We start from the raw sequence: 25,253 nt of genomic DNA, 5'->3' as shown, positions 1-25,253 counted from the left end.
GTGTCAGGATGGATAAGGGCATAATTTGTATGTGGGTGGTGGTAGCAAAGACAGATACAAGGTGCCTTTACAAAAAAACCCATTTATTCATAAAGTATTTGCTTACATTGTCTTATAACAAATTCCTTTCATGTACAGCGATCATAGACACAAAAGTTTATTATGGTAGGTATCAACAGTGTGTCCTGGATAGAGATCTGACGATAGCCCCAAGCTAGTGGCTAGGTAGCATTTGGTGAGTGGATGAATTAGTCACGGTGTGCCTGGGTAAAGACGATGTGATGATGGGACTTGAGCAATATTGTACGACACTCGAGGAACAGGGTGACAAGGGTCTGAACTTGCAGCATAATCACAGGAAAAACTATTTCTTTGCCCTTTTTCCTGCTTGTTCTTCTTTGTTTTCTCTGCTTTCTTCACTTTCTTTCTGCTTTTTCCAGTTTGTGAAATTCGAGAATTATATCAATCTCCATCCTCAATTGCTCATTCTGATTGGTTGCTTTTCCTCATGCTCACTTTCCACATGGTTGGTCACTCGTTACCATGCATAACAAGATCCAACTTAGATTGCAGGGGAGGTCAAAATTGAAGTTAAATTCAATCTCCCAACCGGAAATGGTCGATCTTAGGACTTACATTTTTTTCTATTGTTTATGACTTTGCATCACATTTTCATATAAACAAAAATCTGTGTCTAGCTGCAAACGTTTTGCTTTTGTTCTTTACAACAATAATTTTAATGCAAATTTTTGTGATGGTTCGGACCTGTCCAGGACCTCACATAACATATGAACATTCATAAACAGTTTTAATAATTTCCACAATTGTATATTCTAAATTAAACTGTTTTAAGTTCCATTTATTAATATATAATGTAATGACAGCAATGTAATAAATATACTCATTGACGAACAAGTTATGCATCCAGATAAATTATCTGATTACTGCAAAATTCAGCCTACTTTTAGATCTTGGCAGATAAGTAAATGATTACATTTGTTGGTATTACATGTTTGCATGACATATATCATCAACAAATGTAATCACTTCAGGTATTCAAATGCTAGTCATGCTGTATGACACAATCAAAACATTATGCAGTTTGACAAAGGCTATATAATCAAGATAAAGGAAGAAGGATGACTGTTTTTCCAAACTGTCTGCAATATGGGCCATTCTGACCTGACTGTGAGATGATGTTAGGGACAGCAGCTATATCAGGGCACACACATGACAGGCAAGCTCTATATCTCCAGACAGACCACTAGTAAGATGATCATCTAATAATGAGACAAGCAGGAACAACTACAACAGTATTTTTGTCTAATATCTACAGACAGGTGAGAGAATCACTCCAAACCTGTCTCTTCTTGTATCTTTGCCAGATGATTAATAGAGGAAAATCTGCATGCACAGCAACCACTGTTTGTTCTGTCATTAGCACTTCAACTTAATCTGTTTCATTTGCATTAGTGCACAGACAAAGAAAAGTAAACTATTATGAATTGGTAGCATATCATCTTTAAGTGACAAATCCCAGTTCTGTTTGAGAATGGATGACCACTGTTAGTGTAGAAGACCACTGGTGATTGCTTCAATTCTGCCTTTAATGTTGAGGTTGAGCAGCACACTGCCTCTAATGCTAGCATGCTGGTCTGGGGAAACCATTTTGGGTCTTGGGGAACCACTATTAGGGATGATTGTGATACAATCATCCCTAATAGTGGTATGTTCAACATATTTTGTGCCCTCCTTTGCACTATTTTTCTTAGAACTACAAATAGCCATTTTCCAGGAAGATAATGCTCAGCTGCACACAGCTAAGATTTCTATGGAATTTCTTCATCACATTGCTACATTCCACTTGCCTGGCTGGTCTCCAGATTTGTAACTCATTGAATACTTGTGAAATCAGACAGGATGCCAACTTCAGTCATCTAGAAATGAGAGGAGTGGTCGAAAGTGGACGGGGGCGGACGGGGGGAGGGACGAGGAAGGCAACGTGTGCGAAGGGGAGAGGGGTGGAGCAACAGGGGGAGACGGAGAAAGATGGGAAAAGAGGGGCGAGTGAGACGATACGAGGGGAAGGGAGAGAGGGGAGGAAGAAGTAGCGGCGGGAAGAACGGGAGGAGGGGAAGGGGGAAAGGGAGAGAGAAGGAGAGAGTGGTGAGGAGAAGAAGGAGGGGAGCCGAGTGATACGAGTGCGGCGCGTGTGGTTGTGAGTGCGCTCATTGGTAGGAACGAGATGGGGTATATAGGACACACGGAGAGAGAGAGAAGGAGGGTTGCCGGACGAAGAACGATGAAATAGGTTATGGGAGAGGAGAGAGAAGGGGGGATTCAGAGAGGCGAGAGGAGAGGGCAAGGATAAGACAGAAGGTGCGCGAAGTCCGGAGAAACAGGCGGGGCGGGGCGGGGCGATGGCGGAACCACTATTAGGGATGATTGTGATACAATCATCCCTAATAGTGGTATGTTCAACATATTTTGTGCCCTCCTTTGCACTATTTTTCTTAGAACTACAAATAGCCATTTTCCAGGAAGATAATGCTCAGCTGCACACAGCTAAGATTTCTATGGAATTTCTTCATCACATTGCTACATTCCACTTGCCTGGCTGGTCTCCAGATTTGTAACTCATTGAATACTTGTGAAATCAGACAGGATGCCAACTTCAGTCATCTAGAAATGAGAGGAATCTGGAGCTGCAGTTGCATCATCATTAGGCAAATCTGTTACAAGATAGCACACCATAACAATATAGCCTCCAAGGTCAACTGTATTGCCACACATTCAGACATGAGAAGGTTCTACAAGGTACTAGAAGGTTTCTTTTAAATTGTACCATTGTTCTACAAGATGATGTACAAAAGACTATGCTGTGATATTGTAATCACTTATCACCACTGTCATTACATTTGCTCTAAAAAAGTTTACTTCTACTACAAAACCTCTTTCTTGGCATATAGCTTTTTGTCAATGGATATATATTTATATCTCAAAAGAGGTTTTTCCAAATAAAAAAATTAAAAAATGTTTGGTATAGTCAGATTTCTTTAAGTTTATGATATATTTGACTTGTGTATACTTGCTTGGAATAATTTAGATTTTGTAGTAGTACAGAAAATAAGGGATAAATTTTTCAGAATATTACTGTAAGTGGATTTTTACTTCCAAATTATGTAATAAGTGCAAAACTGAATAAAAGGCAAGTTAAGATATACTGCATTAAAATAATAATGAAATTCTTTAATTCATCATCATGTTAATGAAAATGCTTTGATTTATTTTTTATATATCAAATATTTAAAAATAGAAATAGATGATCAAGAAATCTGTCCAAGTTTTTTAATAGTTTATTATTTCAGAAGAAAACCCTAATGATAAAAACTCAGTAAAAAATGATTTCAATATGTTAGTAAATAATTATATGACTCAACTTATAAACTCAGATTACAATAACTTTCACTCAAGTCAGTTTCATAGTATATACAAAATTATTAATATAAATAAAACTTTTTCTTTCATGATTTAAAACTTCATTTCAATCACTTCTTTTTCAATTAAGACTGAACACTTAGTTTATAGAGCATGAATCAAAAACATTAATCTTAAAGAATTATGTTACTTTTGTAAGGAGAATATTTTCTTACTATTTCATTTATTTGTCAAGTGTAAAGAAATGGAACCATTAACATGTAAATTAAAGTGACCAGACTCCTGAATTACAGGACAGCCTCACTTTTATCCTATTTGAAAAATGTTCTGTTTTTGGACTGTTTCATAATTATATTCAAAAATAGTTAATATCCATTGCACAGGTGCTACTGCTGCTTAATTTGTAAACAAGAATAAAATACAGTGGACCCCTGATATAACACGCATGTCGGACGGGAAACAACACCTGCGTTATAAGGTGAACTGCATTATACTGAGCAACACAATAAATTTACTCAGAACGATTTGAGCTATATACTGAAACATCCCATCAACTACAATACATACGTATTTTAATTAAAAAAAACCAATTTATTTATTAAGTGTTTTATTAAAATTCACATAACATGTTATACATCTTAATAAGTACAGTACATACTGTATACGTATTATTTTATTTACGTACATAAGGCATGCTTGAAAATACAGTACTGTATGTAAAAACAAATACTATCTATAACTTGACTAAAATCTATGTATTCAACATCATTTCAATTACAAAACCACTTTAAAAAGTGAGTAATTTGTGTTTGTTTGCTTTTTGATAACTTCTGTATCATTTTCATTTCGAAAGATGCTAATTGCAACAATCTGACACTGTTAATACTTTCTTGTGATTCAGCCCATTTTATAAGTTTCCATGGCTGTTATTGTTTCTTTGATTGTTGGCGGTAAATCAGCTATCCCACTGGCACTTTCTTCATCGTCTTCTGTTTCTTCTTGACAATCTTTGTCACCGCAAATGGATTTGATAATCATCATATTCTGACAAATATCTTCTCTAGTGTCCACATCTAACCAATCAGTCAAAGAATCATTAGTTATTTCTGGCTCATTCAATATTTCCCGGATATGAGACATTTCAGCCTCAGTGAAGATATTATCTGAAGCTGAATCTGAATGTGTTGTGGTTTGGTCAACTTGATTATTAGATTCATTTAATTTTTCCAACAGTTTCTGATTGTCTCTGATGTGATTGCCTGCCAGGCAAGTCCAATACTGTAGGACATGTCTTTGAGATCCATTTTTTTTTTTTTTAATATGTTGACGTCAATGTCTGATGCTAATAATGACTTCTTCATTTCTCTTCAGTAATTTGTTTTGAAAGCACTAATAATGCCTTGATCTAAGAGTTGTATAAGAGCAGTAGTATATTTTGGAAGATACATTACTTTTATTTTTCCATCGTCAGACACAAGGTTATCAGCCGGTGGATGAGCGGGGCAATTATCTAAGAGAAGCAAAGCTTTTTGGATCTAGACTCAATCCTCTCAGAAATTTTCACATAGAGGGAACAAAGGAATTGTGAAACCAGTCATGAAATACATTAGAAGTCAACCAAGCGTTTATGCAGTTTTTATAAACAACTGGCAGAGATTTTATATTGATTGACTTGAAACATCATGGGTTTTGACTTTTACCTATAATGAGTGGCATCAACTTGTGATTACCACTTTATTTACACAAAATAAAGCTGTTATCCTTTCCTTGCTTAGTTTTAATCCTGCCTTTCGTGGGTTACTTTTTAGATCTAAGGTTTTACTTGGCAACATTCTGTAATATAATGCAGTCTCATCACAGTTATAAACTTGTGCATCAGCATACCCTTCTTTCTTAATGGAAATTGTGAACTGTTTGGAAAATTCAGCACCTTCAACATCACTAGACTTTGCTTCACCAGAAATGGAAATTTGGAAGATGCCATGTTGTTTTTGCCAACGCCACAACCAACTGTCAGAAGCCTTAAAATCTCCTTCTGCTTTTAAGCTTACATGGAATTTTTCAGCCTGAAACTTTAAAGCAGTTTCAGATACAGGAATACCTTCACTTCTTTTTTGCACAAACCATGCATTGAGGCAATCGTGAACATTTTGATTTTTTCCAAGTCTTGTCTTTTTTCGAGTAAGCCCAGCATATTGGTCAAGCTTATCAACAAATTATTTCAGTTTTGTCTTTTCTGCCATCCAACCTTTTTGTTCCTTCAAGTATGCCATATTCTCTTCTTATGTTTGCTTTCGAAACTCCGCTCTTTACTTTAGCAATAATGTCAAGCTTTTCTTTCACACTGTAAGCTTTTCTTTTACTCATCATGCATACAATAATTAAACACTATTCAAAATACATGCAGGAATTCAATACATACACAATTACTCAATACGCAGTAACAATAAAATGCTCTACTCACTAATGCCGCACGGACCTGTATAAACGTGTTTGAGCTTGTTGCGTCGCGAACATCACTCGCGCTATAACCAAGTGTGCGGTATAGCGAGCAGCGCTATAACGAAGGTCCACTGTATGTGCATAAGTAAAATGTTCATTGGTTGTTAATAACATCTGTCAGTAATGTCAGAAAGCAAGAAAAACAATAATCATCAATTAAAATTGATCACATGATTAATCATGTCATGTTGAAACACCTGGCCTAAAGTCTCACTTTCTACATTTCGGAATATGGTCACTTTATGTAACTAAAAGTCAAATATTACTTTTGATAGAGGTAACCATGATAATTTTTTATTATTATTTCATAATTTCCTGAAAATATCTGTTGTTAAATTTTGTCATTTTTTTGTAATGACTTTTTAAACATGGAGTAATTCATGTAAAAATTGAGTTTGTTGTTTTTGTAAGAACTTTGGTTATGAGAACTATTTCTTAAGAATAAACTAATAATTTATTTTCTTTATTTATTTATGAAACATTATAAAAAGCATATTTTTAATATAAATATTTATTGAAAATTAAACAAACTTTGGAATATTTATTAATTACTTATATTTTTGAATAAATAAAAACTACTTACAGCGTTGCAAAGCATTCATTATTGCAGCTTCATTTAGAGAGATTGATCTTTTACAATGTTTATCATTTTTCTAAAAATACATTTTCTATTTTAACAACAAATATATTAAAAATATAAATATTTTTATTGTAATTTATTTGAAAAATATTTCAATACTTCAATATTAATAACAATAAAGTTTCACTACATAATATATTCATTTACTTTAATATCTTAATCTTTACATATGTAAATAATGGGCTAAATCTACTTTATAACATCTTTCCTAAAAATATTAGATTTTTAAGAAAAGAATGTCACAGAGTATATTAAATTATTAATAAACAAACAGGTATATACTGTATATATATATATACTTGTTTATTTATTTGTATGTTTAATTAATATATGTTAATATATATTAACATATCTACATATTGTATTCAGTTTACATAAGCTGAAAAATAAGCCATCAAAAATAATGAAAATTAGACATTTCATATACACAACAATAGATATAGCATTCAATATTGTGAATGAATATTGTTTGTAGACTTCTGTAAACTTTAGTTGAATTCTGGGAGAGTATTCAATTCTTATTCAATTAAGTACAGGCAATGGAAAATATCATTTACTACTTTTTATCATTATATTTGTGTACTTATGTATTTGTTTTCAAACAGTTTCTTATGATTATAACAAAATTAAAAAATTAAAATGAATTAAGAATTTTCCAATAAGCCAGTTTTTTTAATCATAAAAATCACCTATGTTATTACTTTTTATTGTAATCTATCAAAATTAAAATTCCCTAACTTCATAATTTATATTTAACTATAATTAAATTTTAATATCACAAGGAAAATTATATTTTGAATATAAATATATTAGAATATTTTAATTTCTCGAATATCTTAGAGTTGTACACAACTCTCAGAGACGATACTTGCTAGGGTTTTTTTTTCAATTCTTACTTTATAATTATTAAATTTGATTAAATTCAACTTGACAATTAATAATGAATTTAAATTCTTTTGAAAAAAAGATAAGAAACTGCATATCCAGTTTAAAAAAATATACATGTAAGAGTATTTTAAGATAACTTAGAATTATGTAGTTATTCCACATTAGTAGTTTAAATGAATACAGTAAAACCCCAATTATGTAAGCCCTAATTAACTAAACTTCTGCATTTTATGCAGCAAACCTGTAAATACTACTTTTTTTATACTGTAATTCATAAAAGAAATCTTCAAAACAGCTATATGTAATTTGCTACAAATTTTAAGGACAAGTCACACCACAGTTTTCAATAGGAAAGCTCACTGAGATTTTATTAAACCAATATGTAGTGCATTTCATGCCATATATTCTTCCTCGGTTATAATTCCAGTGTTTTCATATTTTCCAATTTGTATTTGACATTAAAGTTTAATTTTAATTCACAATTGTATCCTTCTATTTTCTATGACATGTAATTTTTGATGTAATTTTTCTAATGACATGTAATGTATTTTCTATTCTGTTACAATATAATTCAGGTATTTTTGTATATTTTCCTATTTTCATTTAACATTAAATTTTCATCAAGGCATAGCTAACCAAACAAGTGTTATATCAAACTTCTGTGTTGTTGATATGTGGGTCAACACCTAGAAACTTCCTAACAATGTGACATGTTCAATACTGTAACTTTCTGTAGTACCATTTATATGTTTTTATTAAGGTTTAATGTTTCTAGACTTTTGTGTAGTGTACATGGTATAATACCAGTAGAAGAGAGGACAAGAGATACGAAAAAGACCTTATCCATCCTCCACAGCTGCCTTATTTCTTGAGCAAGTGGAGTGTACTTGCTGATATTTTCAATTGAGCATTTTTTATGTTATGAGTATTTGAAACAGTCTATTATATCATGTTATGAGTGTTTAAAACATGAGTGTCTATTATATAAGTGATTACACTGCATTTGTTAATGAGAGAGTGATGATTTGTAAAATTTGATTGATAAATTGTTTTGTTTTATCTGTGATTATGGCTCTGTCGTATATTTTGTCTGTGATTTTCTAATATTGCATGTGCAATACATTTATAGTATGGTATCTGGGTGTTTAATAATCTGTGTTTGTGTATAAGTTCCTGGTGTATTATATTTGCTATTTGATTATGCCTATGTAAATAGTCTGTGAGATCTTGCAACCATAGGTTATATGTTGTATTGTTTCTGGCAGAATGTGGCATTTTCTGTAAGAGTCATTTGTGAGTGATGTATCTATCCCTCAGGATTTGTTTTCTGTAGTTTTTAATGTTTATGACTTGATCTTGAATGGCAATCATAAAACCCTCAGTCTTTCCAAACAGGCATCAAACTCCTGGCCCTAGTTTGATGCAGTTTTGTCAACATAGTCCTGAGCTAGGTCATAGGCATGCCTGCCATGGAGTGCCTTTTGGGCCCATGATTGCTTAGTGGTATCTATGTCTTTTTGTGTGTTGAAGTATGTCCAGGTGCTCAGAGTGTAAGTTTAAAGGTATGTGGTTGCTATCTGTCAGAGTTATAGCTTTATATAATTTTGATGCTTCTTGTTTTTTTGTGGAAAAACTCCTGCAGTGTCTAAATTTATTTATAGTGCAGGTTAACTATATTAGTAAGGTCATGGCCACTTTCTTTACAAGGAAGGGTTAGTTTTTCTACAGACAATTTCAAGTGATATTGTTTATGCTTAGTAAGTGTTGTTACTGTTTTCCTTTAGAGTTGCTTAAGATTTGTGCATATCCAGTGTATAACTCCAAAAGAATATGTGAGTATAGGGACAACTTAGGTATTAATAGCTTTAATAGTATGTTTTGCACTTAGGTGTTTTTTTAGTATTGCATTTAATTTGTTCTGGTATTTGAGTGTTAACCTTTGTTTTATCTGAGTATGTTCTGTAAGTTTGGCCTGTTAGAATCCTAAATATTTGTAAAACTTGCCCTCTTCCATGGATTCAATAATACCTCCACTTTGAGTACAAAATCGCCTTTCTTCAGAACTTCTCTTTCAATGTGTGTTTTGCATTTGTCTAGATCAAACTCCATTTATATATCAATTTTAGTATATGTGTATAATTTGTAGGAGATGATGATCATTCTGTGTGGATGCATAAAATACGATATTGTCCAAGTACATGAGGTGTGATAATGTGAACAGTGTTGTTTTATTGTGTCTGATACTGTAGCCATATTGTGATTTGTTCAATATGTTAGATAAAGGATTAAGTGCAAGGCAGAACCAAAGAGAACTCATAAAATCTCCTTGAAAAATTCCTCACTTGATGTGTATTTGATTTGTTTTCTTGTGAATCTTATGGAAGTTAAGATGTAATCTTTTTCTTTGGTGGAGCATGATAGAACCAAGGAAACTAATGAGTTGGGGATGAATTTTATAGATGCGAAGTGTGTGCAGCAGTCAAATGTTTGGGACAGTCAAATTCTTCTCTGTAATCAATGTATGTCATGTATATGTTTCTGCATTGCTTATGAACTTGCCATAGGATAACAGAGTCAACAAGTAGTTGTTCTTTGCAACCTTTGTGATGTCTACAGCAGCATTTTTGTTGTTCTGTAAGAATGTCATGTTCATCAATATGATTGTAAAGTTTGTTTGCAATGCAAGAGGTAAGAATCTTGTAAAGTGTTGGAAGACATGTAATGGTCTGTACTATGCAGGGTTTTTGGTGGTGGTGGTTTTTGGTTTCATGTAGGTGTAGCCCTGTGTGAGAAAATTTGGCATGTCTTGTGGATTGTTGATGATATGAGTTAAATGTTTAGCTAGTTCCTGGTGCAGAGATGTTAATTTTTTTAATCAGAAATTGTGAATGTCATCTACACCAGATGTTGTCCAGTTGTGTGCTTTCTGCATTGTGCAATTGATATCTTGTGTATTTATTTCAACAGAATGCATACTAGGTGTGTCCTGCATGTCTTTGCTCTCCTCTCTGATCCAGTCTGCATCAGCATTGTGCCAGTAGATCAAAGAGAAGACAAATAATTTATGAATTCTTTCTCAGATGTCATGCCATTGTGTTGGGAATGTGTAGTGGATTTGGTATTAATTTGCCTGTAGAAAAGTTTTTTATTGTTTGTGAATAATTTATTTTGTTGTTTCTATACAGAGCAAATTTTGTAACATTTGAGTCGTCATGCTTTGGCTGCAAATTTTGTTTGAGTGTGTCAATGTATTCTGTGATGTGGACATTGTATTGTTCTTGCTTTGTGTGTGTTTTAATTTTCTTGAAAATTTATTTTTAGTTGTTTCATTTATTTAGGTGTTGTTTTGTTATTACCATACTGTGCCTAGTTTGCCTAGTTGCTGTCTAATATTGTTTGTTTATTTGTGTTTCTATTCTTTGCCAGGCAGGCTTCCGAAATGTTTTTGATTTGTGTGCTTCTGTTTGTGGATGCAGTTTTAGTGCATGGAAGGTCACTACTGTGACTGCTCCATCATAGACTAGTGTGTGGATGCTGAGAGTGAAGAAATAGAATGAATGCAATCTAGTAATATGTAAGTGTTCACATAATGCAGAGTTTTTACCTACTAGTTTAGATGTGCTGATTTTAGGAATGCATGGTCGTTGTGCAGCGTCAGTGCCTGTAAATTTAGTGAGTACTTCCTGGAAAATGAGAGAGAGAGTATGAATTAAACCTGAATCTATTTCAGGCAGTGAATAAGTGTTGATATTCTCAGTATCAGTGAAAATAGTGGTGGTAGGAACAATATGTCAATGCATATATCTTGATGATCCTGATGGATAATGTTATTGTTGTTGATGTTGGGTGTATTTGTTTGTTGGTGTAATTGTTCTGTAATTTGTTGTTTGTGGGTATAAGGTAGTACGTATAATTGTTCTTTTCTGATCAACTACCCTTTGTACAGTGATTGAGATGAAGATAATGTTGTGAAAACAAGTGATATAACTATTATCATGTCTGTTTAGAGTTTTGTAATGGTGAAGTAAGTACAAATGATAAACTCATTCATTTCTGATGCCCATTTCATCCACTGGCATGGATTCCTGCCTTAGTGGTCTGTGATTAGATTTCCATCAGAAACATCAAAAGTAGGCTGGTTTCCCATAACTGGTGTAGGCATTGCAGTAGCCATACTTGGACCAGTGCTGCATTGACCTCTGGTGGCAAAGAGAGACTGATGTTTTTCGAAAGTGAGCCTCTGCCATGCTCATAAACACAGACCTTGTTAACCTGGGCAATGTCTGAGCAATTATTACATTTGAATTGTATTAACATGATTAAATCTCCACAAATATGAGTTCAATCACTCTTGGCTTCATTTCTCCCCACAAATCTCACTGCCATGGGTGTCCCTACCAGGAGCAGGTGTCCCAGCCAACATAGCTCTCTGTGGTCATAAGAATTACTAAGCTCTCTCACCACAGCAAGTTGAGAGAGTTGTTGTTGTTGTTATTATTATTATTATGTTGGGTTAAGTGAGATATATTCAGATAACACCGGTGGCTGTGTACTATGCCGGACCAGAGTCAAGGCATAGTAACCAAAACAGAAATTAAAGAAGTGTATCAGTGTGTGTGTCTGTATTCAGGAATTTTCTCACAATATGACATGTATTCAATATAATGGCCTCTCTGTAGTGTGATGTATGTGTTTCTATTCAATTGTAATGTGCCCAGGCTTTTGTGCAGTGTGTGTGGTATGACACCTGTAGAGGAGAGAACAACAGGTACAATAAGCACCCTATCCATCCTCCACAGATGCCTTATTTCCTGGGCGAGTTCTGTATACTTGCTAATTTTTTCAGTGCATGCGTTTTGTATATTGTGAGTGTTTGGAATGGATATGTCTATAATGTATGTGATTTTATTGTGTTTGTCAATGAGTGTGATGTCTGGTCTGTTGTGGTAAATTGTTTTATCTGTGATTATGGCTCTGTCGTAGTACATTTTGTGCGTGTTGTTTTCCAATACTGTCTGTGGAATGTACTTGTAGTATGGCTCATGGATGTCTAATAATTTGTGTTTCTTTGCAAGCTCTTGGTGTATTATATTTATTATTATTATTATGTTGGATTAAGTTAGATATACTCGGTTAACACCGGTGGCTGTGTACTATGCCGGACCAAAGTCAAGGCATAGTAACCAAAACAGAAATTAAAGAAGTGTATCAGTGTGTGTGTCTGTATTCAGGAATTTTCTCACAATATGACATGTATTCAATATAGTGGCCTTCTGTAGAGTGATATATGTGTTTCTATTCAATTCTAATGTGCCTAGGCTTTTGTGTAGTGTGTGTGGTATGACACCTGTAGAGGAGAGAACAACAGGTACAATAAGCACCCTATCCATCCTCCACAGATGCCTTATTTCCTGGGCGAGTTCTGTGTACTTGCTAATTTTTCCAGTGCATGCGTTTTGTATATTGTGAGTGTTTGGAATGGATATGTCTATAATGTATGTGATTTTATTGTGTTTGTCAATGAGTGTGATGTCTGGTCTGTTGTGGTAAATTGTTTTATCTGTGATTATGGCTCTGTCGTAGTACATTTTGTGCGTGTTGTTTTCCAATACTGTCTGTGGAATGTATTTGTAGTATGGTTCATGGATGTCTACTAATTTGTGTTTCTTTGCAAGCTCTTGGTGTATTATATTTGCTACTTGGTTATGTCTGTGTAAATAATCTGTCTGTGCCAAGAGCTTGCAACCAGAGGTGATGTGTTGTATAGTTTCTGGCATGATGTGACATTTTCTGCATGTGTCATTTGTGAGTGTTGTATCTTTGAGTATGTGTTTTCTGTAGTTTTTAGTATTTATGACCTGATCCTGTATGGCAATCATGAATCCTTCCGTCTCCCCAAAGAGGCATCCCCGAGCTAACCAGCTGTTTGACGCAGTTTTGTCAACAAAATCCTGGGCCAGATCATAAGGATGCCTGCCATGGAGTGCCTTTCGAGCCCACGATTGCTTAATGGTGTCTATGCTTTTTATATGTTGTGTTGTGTCCATATGATGTGAGTGTAAGTTTAAAGGTGTGTTATTTGAGTCTGCTAGAGTTACTGCTTTATGTAATTGTGATGTTTCTTGTTTTTTGTAGAAAAACTCTCGCAGTGACTGTATTTGTTTGTAGTGAAGGTTAACTATGTCAATCAGGCCACGTCCGCCATCTTTACGTGGAAGGGTTAATCTTTCTGTGGCAGATTTAGGATGATGTTGTTTATGCTTAGTAAGTGTAGTTCTTGTTTTCCTTTGGAGTTGCTCGAGATCTGTGTGAGTCCAATGTATAACTCCAAAAGAATATGTGAGTACTGGGATGACATATGTGTTTATTGCTTTAACTGTGTGTTTTGCATTTAATTGTGTTCTGAGAATAGCATTTAACCTACTTTGGTATTCTTTAATTAATCTTTGCTTTATTTGTGTATGTTCTGTTAGTTTGGCCTGTTGGAATCCTAAATACTTGTAGAGCTCACCCTCTTCCATGGATTCAATAATGTCTCCATTTCCAAGTGCAAAATCTTCTTTCTTCAGGATTCCTTTTTCTATGTGAAGTGTTTTGCATTTATCTAGGCCAAATTTCATTTGTATGTCCTTGGTGTATGAATGTGTGATTTGTAGGAGTTGATGAAGTTGTTTTTGTGTGGATGCATAAAATTTTATGTCATCCATGTACATGAGATGTGACAGTGTATACTGTGTTGTTTTTTCGTGTCTGATATTGTAACCATATTGCGTGTTGTTTAACATGTTGGATAATGGATTCAGGGCTAGGCAGAACCAGAGAGGACTCAAGGAATCTCCTTGAAAAATTCCTCGCCTAATAAAAATTTGGTTTGTTTGTATGGAAGTGTTATGGGCCCTGAGATGTAGTGTTGTTCTCCAGTGCTGCATAGTGTTTTGAAAGAATGCAATGAGTGATGGATGTATTTTGTACATGTGTAGGATATGTAGCAGCCAACTGTGTGGAACACTGTCGAATGCTTTTCTGTAGTCTATATATGCCATGTGTATGTTTCTGTGTTGTCTGTGTGCTTGCCGTAGAATGACTGAATCTATGAGTAACTGTTCTTTGCATCCCCTGTGGTTTCTACGGCAACCTTTTTGTTGTTCTGTTAGAATGTCGTGTTCTTCAACATGTTTGTATATTTTGTTTGCAATACAGGATGTCAATAATTTGTAGAGTGTTGGAAGACATGTAATTGGTCTGTATTGTGTGGGGTCTGTGGTATTGTTGTTTTTAGGTTTCATGTAGGTGATGCCCTGAGTAAGAAAATTTGGCATGTCTTGTGGATTGATGATGATGTGTGTTAGATGTTTAGCTAGTTCCTGGTGCAGTGATGTAAACTTTTTGTACCAGAAATTGTGAATGTTGTCTACACCAGGTGTCTTCCAGTTGTGTGTTCTGTTAACAGTGTATTGGAAATCATGTATGTTTATTTCAACACAGGGCATAGTTGGTATGTTGTGCAAGTTTCTGTTCTCCTCCTCGATCCAGCCTGCATCAGCATTGTGCGTGACAGCACTGGACCAAAGAGAAGACCAATATGTTGTGAGTTCTTCTTCTGTTGGTGTGCCACTGTGCTGTGTATCAGTGTTTGCTTTGTTATTAATTTGTCTGTAAAAGAGTTTTTCATTGTTTGTAAATAATTTATTTTGTTGTTTTCGTAGTGTACATGTTTTGTATCGTTTGAGTCTACGTGCTTTGGCAGCAAGTTTTTGTTTTAGTGTATCAATGTATTCTGTAATGCGTGTGTTGTGATGTTCATGTTTTGTGTGTGTTTTTATTTTCTTGAAAATGTTTTTGAGCTGTTTCCTTAATTTGGGTGTTATGTTGTTTTTAGTGTATTGTGTTAGCCTGCCTAATTGCTGTCTAATGTCATTTATTTGTGTTTCTATTCTTCTCTGCCAGGCAGGCTTGTGATAGAATTGTGTTTTCTGTGTATTTGTCTGTGATTGTACTTTCAGTCCATGGTGTGTCACTACTGTGACTGCCCCAGCATAAACTAATGTATGAATGTCTGCGAGTGTAGAAATTGAATGAATGTAGTGTGGTAGTAAGTGAGTGTTTACATAATTTAGTGTTTTTCCTACTTTCTTTGACGTGTTGATTTTTGGTATTCGTGGTCGTTGTGTGGGATCTGTACCTGTATATTTAGTGAGTGTTTCCTGAAATATAAGTGAGAGCGTATTAACTAAATCCAAGTCTATGTTATCAGTGATGGATGAGGAAGTGTCTGTAGTATCATTAGTGGTAATTGTTGTATGTGTGTTATTATCAATGCTTGTTGCTGGATTATCCTGACAGGTTACATGATCTTCATTAATGTTAGATGTTTCTGTCTGTTGATGTATTTGATCAGCAACCTGTTGTTTGATAAGTTCAAGTGTTGTTTGTGGAATAAGGTTGTTGTGTATAATTGTTCTTTTTTGATCAACAACCCTTTGTTCGGTGACAGTGAGATGAGGATACTGTTGTGTGAATCTATGGTGTAGTTGTTGTCTGTATGCTGTCATGTTTGTTTCGAGTTCTGTGATGGTGTAATAAGTACGGATGATAAACTCGTTCATTTCTACTGTCCATTTCATCCGTTGGCGTGGTTTTCCAGCCTTTGTGGTCTGTGGATGAATTGCCACAGAAACACCAAGGCTGGGTTGGTTCCTCACATCTGTTGAGGGCATTGCAGTAGCCATGCTTGGGCCGGTGCTGCTTTCGCCACCGGTAACCAAGGGAGACTGTGACCTATTTTTCGAACGTGAGCCTCTGCCTAACCCACGAACGCGGACCTTGTTAACCCGGGCGACGTCCGAGCCGGTATCACACTTTGATCTAGTTATTACCATGATGAATATCTCCACAGAATGTGGGTGTGGTCACTCTTAGCTTCATTTCTCCCCATAGACCTTACTGGCATGGGTGTCCCTACCAGGAGCTTATGCTCCAGCCTGCATTGCCCTATGGATCAGTAAAATTACTGGGCTCTCCCACCACGACCAGGTGGTGACCACGGGAGAGTTATTATTATTATTATTATTATTATTATCATTATTATTAATTAAATTTTCAAATTACATTTTTTATTACTTGTAGATCACTTATTGTTCTTATATTTACTGTATCCCTTCTTCTCTTATAATTAATAGGGCAAGATAATGTTTCTGCTTCTAAACGTTTATTACATGTCCTAACTTCAATAGTATTATGTCTTGATGATGAACTTGATTCTTCAAGTTTTTTATCCTACAATATATAAAATAATTATTAAAAATGAATACAGATTAATTACAATATAATAAACTCTAAGCTATACGGACATATAAATTCATGACCTCTAAATCATGTTCCCATACAAATAAATGGCTTATATTGAAAAAGGTTAAAATCTGTTTAATCCTTTAGTATTGAAAATCATGTATCTGATTCAGAAATTATTAGACTATTCATATATAAAGTGTTTATTTTAATAATATTACTTACACTTATTTCTCAATTACCAGTAATTCAGTTGTAATTCCAACAAATGCTTTCTATATATTTCTGAACTTTATTTATTTATGATTTACTGTATATTTCCTACTCATATTTTGAATCTTATAAAAATTAATGATTTAATAAAAATTTTTGTATTGAAGTACCAATTAAAATCAATATCTTGCATGTTACAAAATAATTACTGAGTAATTTGATGAAAGAATAATAATAAAAAAAAAACAACTTTTAGTTTTTCCAGGAATGGAAGAATATCTAACTGTTTACTGCATAAATATATAATAATGTAAATCTGATATTCTTGATAAACTACATGTATATTTAAAATATTTGTTCAAATCTATTAGACATTGATTCATGTCAAGAAAAACACTAACATGATTATTATTTTGTTTTTTCATACTTAAAGATAAAATTACATATTTTTGGGCTGTATTTTGAAAAATTGTAGACCTATAAATTCCCACTATGGTCTGTCCTTCCTTAATCTCAAGAATGTGTTAGATAGATGAAAGTCAAGACCAGATATGGAAAAATAAAACCAAGAAGCTGTGATTAACTATGGGTACGTTCGTTAAGTCAAATGAGTTAAACAAGAATGACGTCATCGTTATTCTTGTTTCGTTAGACTTTTCAAATGATTCGTTTATAACTAAATGGCTGTTTCTAAATCGAAGATATGAATGTTACTAGTGCAACCTTATCCGAAATATTTTTCTTAGATTGCTTCGAGTGGACAGTTATTTCAATCATTCCACCTTTTAATTCACAATTTAAACACTTGAGTAGATTTAGAAACATCGATATCGCCAGGCGCCATTTTCTTAACGAAGTAAACTCACTCTTTCCTTCGTGAGCTTTGTTAGCATTTCGTTCAAAACGTCATCACCGCAAAGCGTGCACACTGAGCGAGATTACTACTTTTTGAACGATTCGTTACTAACGCATTTAACTTGTTCGACTTAACGAACGTACCCTATATATGAACTTTTACTTTGGGTCAGAAGTCATATTATTTCAATTCAAACATTTTCTCCTAAACAGAGTAGCATGCCTTTATTGTTAACTGGAAAAGTATGATGTACAGGGGCAACACACTACTAAATGTAAGTGCATTGTGATGAAAAATTGCAGCCTGGCATTGTGACAATGTCACAGTAAATAATTGCTCATACACTATATGTTAGAATAAAAAAATATTTAATTATTTTTTTAAATATTGGCATAACTCCATTTAAACATGTCCAAAACTTTTAAAGTTTATGACAAAAATAATAAATCCTAAAATTCATTTTAACCATTATTATATCAAATCAAATAATTTTATTTGCCAGGGAAAGTTTCCCTATAAAGGGGTGGTACAAATACATGTATTACTTAAAGAATTAATACATGATAAAGATACATATTACACAACTTTGTAGTGATTATTAACCAACATAGTTTATTGCGAGGCACTGTTAGTACCTTTAAGATAAATTGTTAAGAAGGATTTGCCCAAACGTACAACAACAAATAATTAGATGTTACCAAGAATTTTCAGTGATTTTAACAAAGTTATAACAAAATTTATGGGCATCCTTTCTGCTGATGAAGTTTAGGTTAATTTTAAAGTCCAGAAGTGATCCATCGTTACATATTCTTATAATGTCATATTTTTCACACAATTTAGTTAGTGCTTAGCAATTTTGGTGTAGGTGGAGCATAGAGATGTCATCGGATTGGGATAATTGACAGTAAGTAAGCGAGTTTTCAGTCTTGAATCGTGTCTGTGAACAGTAATTTTGATATACCAAATGTATTTAAGATTCATAAAAATTTATAATGCCAAGGCTGCCTGTTTTTTCTCGTTATTGCACTGCTTTATCATTTCTTGATATACAAATTCGATATTATTGACACTTTTGTATTTAGGTTTGTAGTAGAATTATAATACGTTTTAATATCTGAGGAAAGGCCCAAATAAAACTTATCTCAAGACAAAAGGCATAACCGGGTATTGTATTTTCAAGATGGAATAACTTACAGTTTAACCATTATTATATTGTAATATCATTTTAACAATAACATATTGTAAGAAAATTCTAATACTAACAGTTAGACATTTAAAAAATAATACTGTAATTGTTAACTTTGTTTATAACTCTGAATTTAAATAATTTCTACCCTTAATATATTAAAAAACAAAACAAAATAGAAATAAAGCAGAACAATATAAAACATGAGTAAGAAAAGTAAATTTAAAAAACAATATAAATTTAATTTTTATTTTATACTTTAAGAGTAAATATAAAATAAAATAATTACTTCATTCTGCGGTAATGTTGATTTTACAGAACATGACTCAAAAGTACTAGCATCTGTATTTTTTTCTGAATTTTCAGCAGTTGAAATTATTAAAGGCTTACTGATAAGATTTGTATACATGAATGGCATTTCTGAATTTTCATCCTAAAAAATTAAAAAGCAGAAATGAAAATATAGTATAAATATATTTAAATTTTACAGTAGAATTCAGCTTTATTACTTTATGCTGATTAAGTACTACTATAAAAACACAGCATTAATAAAAATAAAATTTTATTTTATATTAGATTCTTACTTCTATATTCATTTTCTTTTTAATTTATTGAAATTATTAAGTTTAATCCATTTAAATCATAGAAAATCCATTTATAAGTTATTTAATAACTTATAAATGGATTTTGTAAGCATTTAACATACAGTTTAAAATTTTATTCCAATCAATAAAGACAACAGTTATAGCCTTATATGTTTATAAAATAAAATATTTTTGAAAGCTGAATATTAAATATTGCATTTAATAATGCCTACTACAGAAAGAACTTGACATATTATTGAGTAATACATATTTTTTTATTATTATAAAAATATGAATCAAAATATAATATGTGGAAAAGATATTTAAATTATTATACTAGGAGTTCTAACCTAAACCACCTTTAATAATCCAATCTTACTGTTTGTGTTGATTCGTAATGCACTTTACATATTTTTGTAATACAGTGGTATGTTGATACTCGAACTTGATTCATTCCAAAAGTCTGAGTACCAAACAAATATTTTCCAAAAGGAATAATGTAAATTAGATTAATGCATTCCACACCCCAAGAGTACAATTAATTATTTAAACTAGAATTTAACACAATTTAACAAGAAACTCAGCATGCAAAAATCATAAAAAATTTTGAGCTAAATGATACACAACAGAAAAGTGCCCAAAAGCTATTGATGAAGAAAACCTACAAAAAGAAATCATTAAAGAAACTGATGAGTAACAACTCATGAACATGTAACAAATCTTAACATAATACTTCATCAAGTTGGAATGATTGCAAAACATGATGTGTTCAGTCTGCATTAAGTGAAAAAAAAAAACTGGATTGAGCATAATTTTGTCTGATGAAGATACCAGCTCTAAGTTTTCATCTTGTTTTTAAATTAGTTACTCACTTTTTTTATAGAAAACTTTTTTATAGCTGACAAAATTAAAGTTAAAATGAAAATATTTGTTATTAACCAAAAATTTGTTCCAGTGGGTTTTGATTGTTCAAGTCAAGAACCATGCAATTTTTTTCCATGAAAATGTGTTTGAATACTAAATTATTTGAGTTCTGAGTGGTTTGAGCACCAAGGTACCACTGTATATTATTTTCTCAATTTCTTTAAAACTTTTTCTTATCTTGGTGTATTTCAATTACAGTAGTATTTAAACTGGTAAATTATAGACTTGTTAATTTAGTAAATGTTAAGCTTTATGCCAGTAGAGTTGTTAATATATCCTTCAGAATGGCATTTATCTGTCACTCATTCCTCCATATAATAAGTAATTCATCTAATTTTATCCAGTGGTTGTTAAATATAGCAATCATTGGATTCTCTACTCATTTAACTACTATTTTGGTTAGGTCTTCTGAAATTAGAAAGCCTCTTGGAATGTCTGTACCTTGTCTGTAAAGTTTTAATTTCACATAGAAAAAAAAAAGAGCATGATAAAATTGTCTAAATAATACGCTACACTCTTAAATGATTTAATATTTTGTGTTGATAAGTTAAATGTTTGATAAAAACTGATATGTTGCTTTTGATAACATATAAACGTACTATGCTGTGAATAAATAGATTATTATATATATAATTAAACTTGACTTTCCCAGCAATCCAGCAAAAACATGTTTTTGCTGAATTGGTGGATGAATCAAGTTTAATTTATATGAATATACTATTACATTCTCATATAATCATCATCTGATTTATTTTAATTTAAACTGTTGTCTGATTCTGTAACATTCTAATGGTTATTAATGATACAATTAAAATTCATTATTATTTATTTTGAATATACAATATAAAATTGACTGTAACTTATGATAACCACTCCCAACATCGTAAAAGACATAACAGTAATGGCAAAACCCAAATCTAAAAATTAATAAAATTTTTCTTTTTATTTTCAAAGAAACTTATCAGCATAAAAAAATTTTATTCTATTTTAGTCTTCTGTTTTTTTCCTATGAATAAATCAGTATTTAAATTAACTTTCAAGCTGGCACCAATTGTTCCAGCTTTTAATTTAGAATTGAATGGTGTATTTTGCTTTAGTTTGTTCATTATTTATCAGATATGAAATAATACAATTTAATTACATAAAAAACATCAATAAGTTAAATTATTATTTTTGATTTGATTTCTTTGATTTATTGAATTTTCATGAAATATCAGAAGTGAAATAAATTTCCTTTAATTTTTCATTGCACATTTGCATTATTATTTTATAAATAATTTATATGAAAAAAATGATTTATCAAAAATTTAAGCAAACAGCAAGATTTTTCAGACTATGATTTTGAATAATAATTTTAAATCAATTACTAGGTAAAGTTTTAGTCCAAAAAAACCAAATAAGTATTTGTAATAATGGCAAACTCTGAAGTTTTATAATAAAATATACAAACATTATAATAATAAATATAATAATTTATGTAAACTATTTTGTACTATGATAAAAATAAATTAACGTTTTTGCTTACAAATTTATCATCAAGTTCATTTAAAAATCCATCATCATTGCTCACAAGAGAACTATAACTTGTACTAATAGAACAATTTGATGTCAACTGAAAATAAATAAAGAAAACGAAAATTATATTATATAGTTCTAAATAAATATTAGCTTCAAAATCTAAAAATTTGACTACTTTTTCATTAAAGTAACGATTCATTTTTTTTTTATATTGTTGTCAATAAACCATGTTACTGTACATATTATTCCATGCAAAATATATAATAAAAAACCACATTTTTAATATTAATCTCATATAATCCAAGACAATATAATACAATTTCATATAATAAATCTTGAAGTTTTATAACTTTGAGATGTATCTTAATACTATTATACGAATTATTCAAATTGATAATTGGCTAACTGAACTGATTAAATTCTCGTATGACTAATTATTTTGAAATAGCAAGAAAATTTTTTACACAACTGGAAGATATGAATGTGGGATCTAAAATAAGACCTAAATTAGCTAAATTGGTTATGATTAAATTTGATGTAATATTAAATATAACTCCAGGTATAGTGTTATGTTTAAGATATGTAGATAACTATTTAATAATTTACAACTCCCAAAAATCAATATTAGTAGTACAATTCTGAAAGTAGTGAAAAAAATAGATAAAAATATTAAGTTTGATATCAAAGAAGAGAATGGGAATAAATTAAATTTCTTGGCTATCACAATCTTAAATGAACAAACTAGATTCACATATACAACTTTTGAAGAAATTTGTAATATTTAAAAAAAAAAACAACAGATTTCCACTCAAACTGCCTGATGAAAACTAAAAAGAATGTGTATGTTATGAAAATTAATAAAAATATTAATTTAATTAATTACCCAAGCCTAATATTGAAGAAATAATACAATCACTTCCTCCTACACAGGTGCAATGTAAAAAATATTAAACAGGAAGTAGCCTACATAAAATTACAGTATATGAAAAATATTTTTGATAAATGACTAAATAAAATGAGAAAATTCTATATATATATATATATATATATATATATATCCCCTACATTATGTGATAGAATTAAAAATATATTGTACAATAAGATTGGTACAAAAAAACAAAACAGATAATGCAGGTATTCTTTACAGTTTACAATCTACATGCCAACCCTCATATAATTACATAGAAGAGATAAACAAAGCCGTGAGGAAAAGATTTAAAGAATATGATGCCACTCTACGTCTTAAACATAATCACTATGGCATCATCACACAGAACAGACAGGATGCATAATAGATAAAAACCAGATTAAAATTTTATACCATGAAAATGATATATACAAATGGAAATTTCAACAACACACAGCACTTATGTAAAGGAAATCTGTTAACACATATGGAGGAATACAAAGAGATGGTATGACCTCATATCTTGACTGTGGATAGGTCAGAAAACAGTAAATCTGTTGGCCACAAGGTGGTTACACTTGAACACAACACGAAGTTTACTTTTAAAGACTAATGGCCTATTACAATAGCATAAAACATCTATGATCTAATGTATCAGTCTTTATCATTTGCTTAATGTATCAATGTGAAAAATATATTTCATGTTATCTTTGTGTATTTTCATATTTAAGGAGATGGTTGATTCAATACAAAGTAAAATATTACTATTACGTTCGGTTTATTACTTTTTTATATTTAATTAATTTTGTACTTATACCTAGCTCTTAATAATTTTAGTTACTGATGAGAAGCCATAAAATGTAAGTTGGCCTGAAATGCATCTATTTATGTATGTAATCAACCAAAATAAATATAATTAAACCCTAAATTTTGGATTATTGAATTACTGGTATATCTGCAGACACAGGATTATGGAATTTTCAAGAATCAGCTAATTGGAATATAGCCGGTGATTCCAACAAGAAAAAAATTATATAAATTAATACGTAATAAAATTAAACTATATTAAAATATCCAAATTGTTGAAAATATAAATACCTCTTCTGATTTTGTTCCAATATATCCACTATCAACAGAACCATGAGAATGTTCAGAAATTGTTCTAAATTGTTTAGAATATATTTCTTTATCTTGATAAATAGGTCCCTATAAAATTATTTATTTAAAAAGTTAAAAATCACATTAGAATTAATATTTAAACTAAAGAAATTATCATCATCATATAAATGATTAAATATAATGAAATTTCAATAGATTAATCGTTTGACAAAATTTTAAATTTCTTATTTTCAAATTTATCAAAATACTTTGCCTAGGCTTTTAAATGCATTTTAGGTCATTCATGTTTAAAACTGTATAATAAAAGTTAACATTTCTGTCAACAAACACATCAATGTTACAATTATTGGGTTGCTCAGAAAGTAATTTCATAGCCCATGAAAAAAAACAAAAACAATTTTCTTATAATATATAAATATTTCATTGAATTATATATTGACCATTTTGGTCAAATACCTGTTGCCATCTTTCTGGTAGTAGCATGATTCCACATTCATAAAAGTTTTGATTTTTGCTTACAAAAAACTGATCCAAGTGATCTTTGACATCTTCATTTGAAGTAAATGTTTTACTGTTTAAAAACTTTTGTAAAGACCAAAACAAGTAATAATACGAGAGTTCCAGATCTGGCAAGTATGATGGGTGTGTGTAGTACATCCCATCCAAGCTGTAACAGTTTCTGACGAGTTACCAAACTTGTGTGAAATTTATCATGGTAAAACACTACACCTTTTTTGTTGATTAATTCTGGCCTTTTCTGTTTGATGATATTACTCAATTTGTTTACTCCATGGCAGTACACTTTTGAATCAGTTATTAAATTGTCTGGTAAAGCTCAAAAAAAATTTTCTTAAAATCCCACCAAAGAGCATCTCTCTTTAAGAACATGTGGAACCCATATATCAAGCTTTGAAATGAAACCAATTCGTTTCAAGTAGTCATAAATGGTTCAATTCAACAAATTTAATCTCTTAGTGATTTCACATGTTGTTATTCGGCAGTTTGCTTCAATTGGTACCTTTAGTTTGTTTTCATTGGCTTCAACAGGCCATCTTCAATATTGAAATTGCCAGAACAAAATTTTGTGAACCAGTTTTGGCACTGTCTTTCTCTCAACACATCTTCTCCATATATGTACCACTTTTTTCTTGCTTGAACAGCATTTTGATTTTTTGGTAATAAAAAAGCAT

At 31.7% G+C, this 25,253-nt stretch overlaps 1 protein-coding gene across 2 annotated transcripts in view; it reads right to left on the bottom strand.

Annotated features, from left to right (window-relative positions):
• The window catches only part of LOC136983711 (M-phase inducer phosphatase-like), a 62,586-nt gene that overhangs the window by 16,542 nt on the left and 20,791 nt on the right, over positions 1-25,253 (bottom strand). For both annotated transcript variants that reach the window (XM_067280540.1, XM_067280541.1), the window contains exons 6-10: positions 24,043-24,150; positions 22,045-22,131; positions 19,301-19,444; positions 16,619-16,744; positions 6,524-6,593 (exon numbers count right to left, since the gene is read on the bottom strand). In XM_067280540.1, the coding sequence (XP_067136641.1) occupies positions 6,524-6,593; positions 16,619-16,744; positions 19,301-19,444; positions 22,045-22,131; positions 24,043-24,150 (535 nt within the window). The remainder of the gene's footprint in view (positions 1-6,523; positions 6,594-16,618; positions 16,745-19,300; positions 19,445-22,044; positions 22,132-24,042; positions 24,151-25,253) is intronic.

This window comes from Centruroides vittatus, unplaced genomic scaffold (genome assembly GCF_030686945.1).
Source record: "Centruroides vittatus isolate TY-2023 unplaced genomic scaffold, ASM3068694v2 contig_884, whole genome shotgun sequence".
NCBI classification, from domain to species: Eukaryota; Metazoa; Arthropoda; class Arachnida; order Scorpiones; family Buthidae; genus Centruroides; species Centruroides vittatus.
This window is presented reverse-complemented; position numbering and strand designations above follow the sequence as displayed.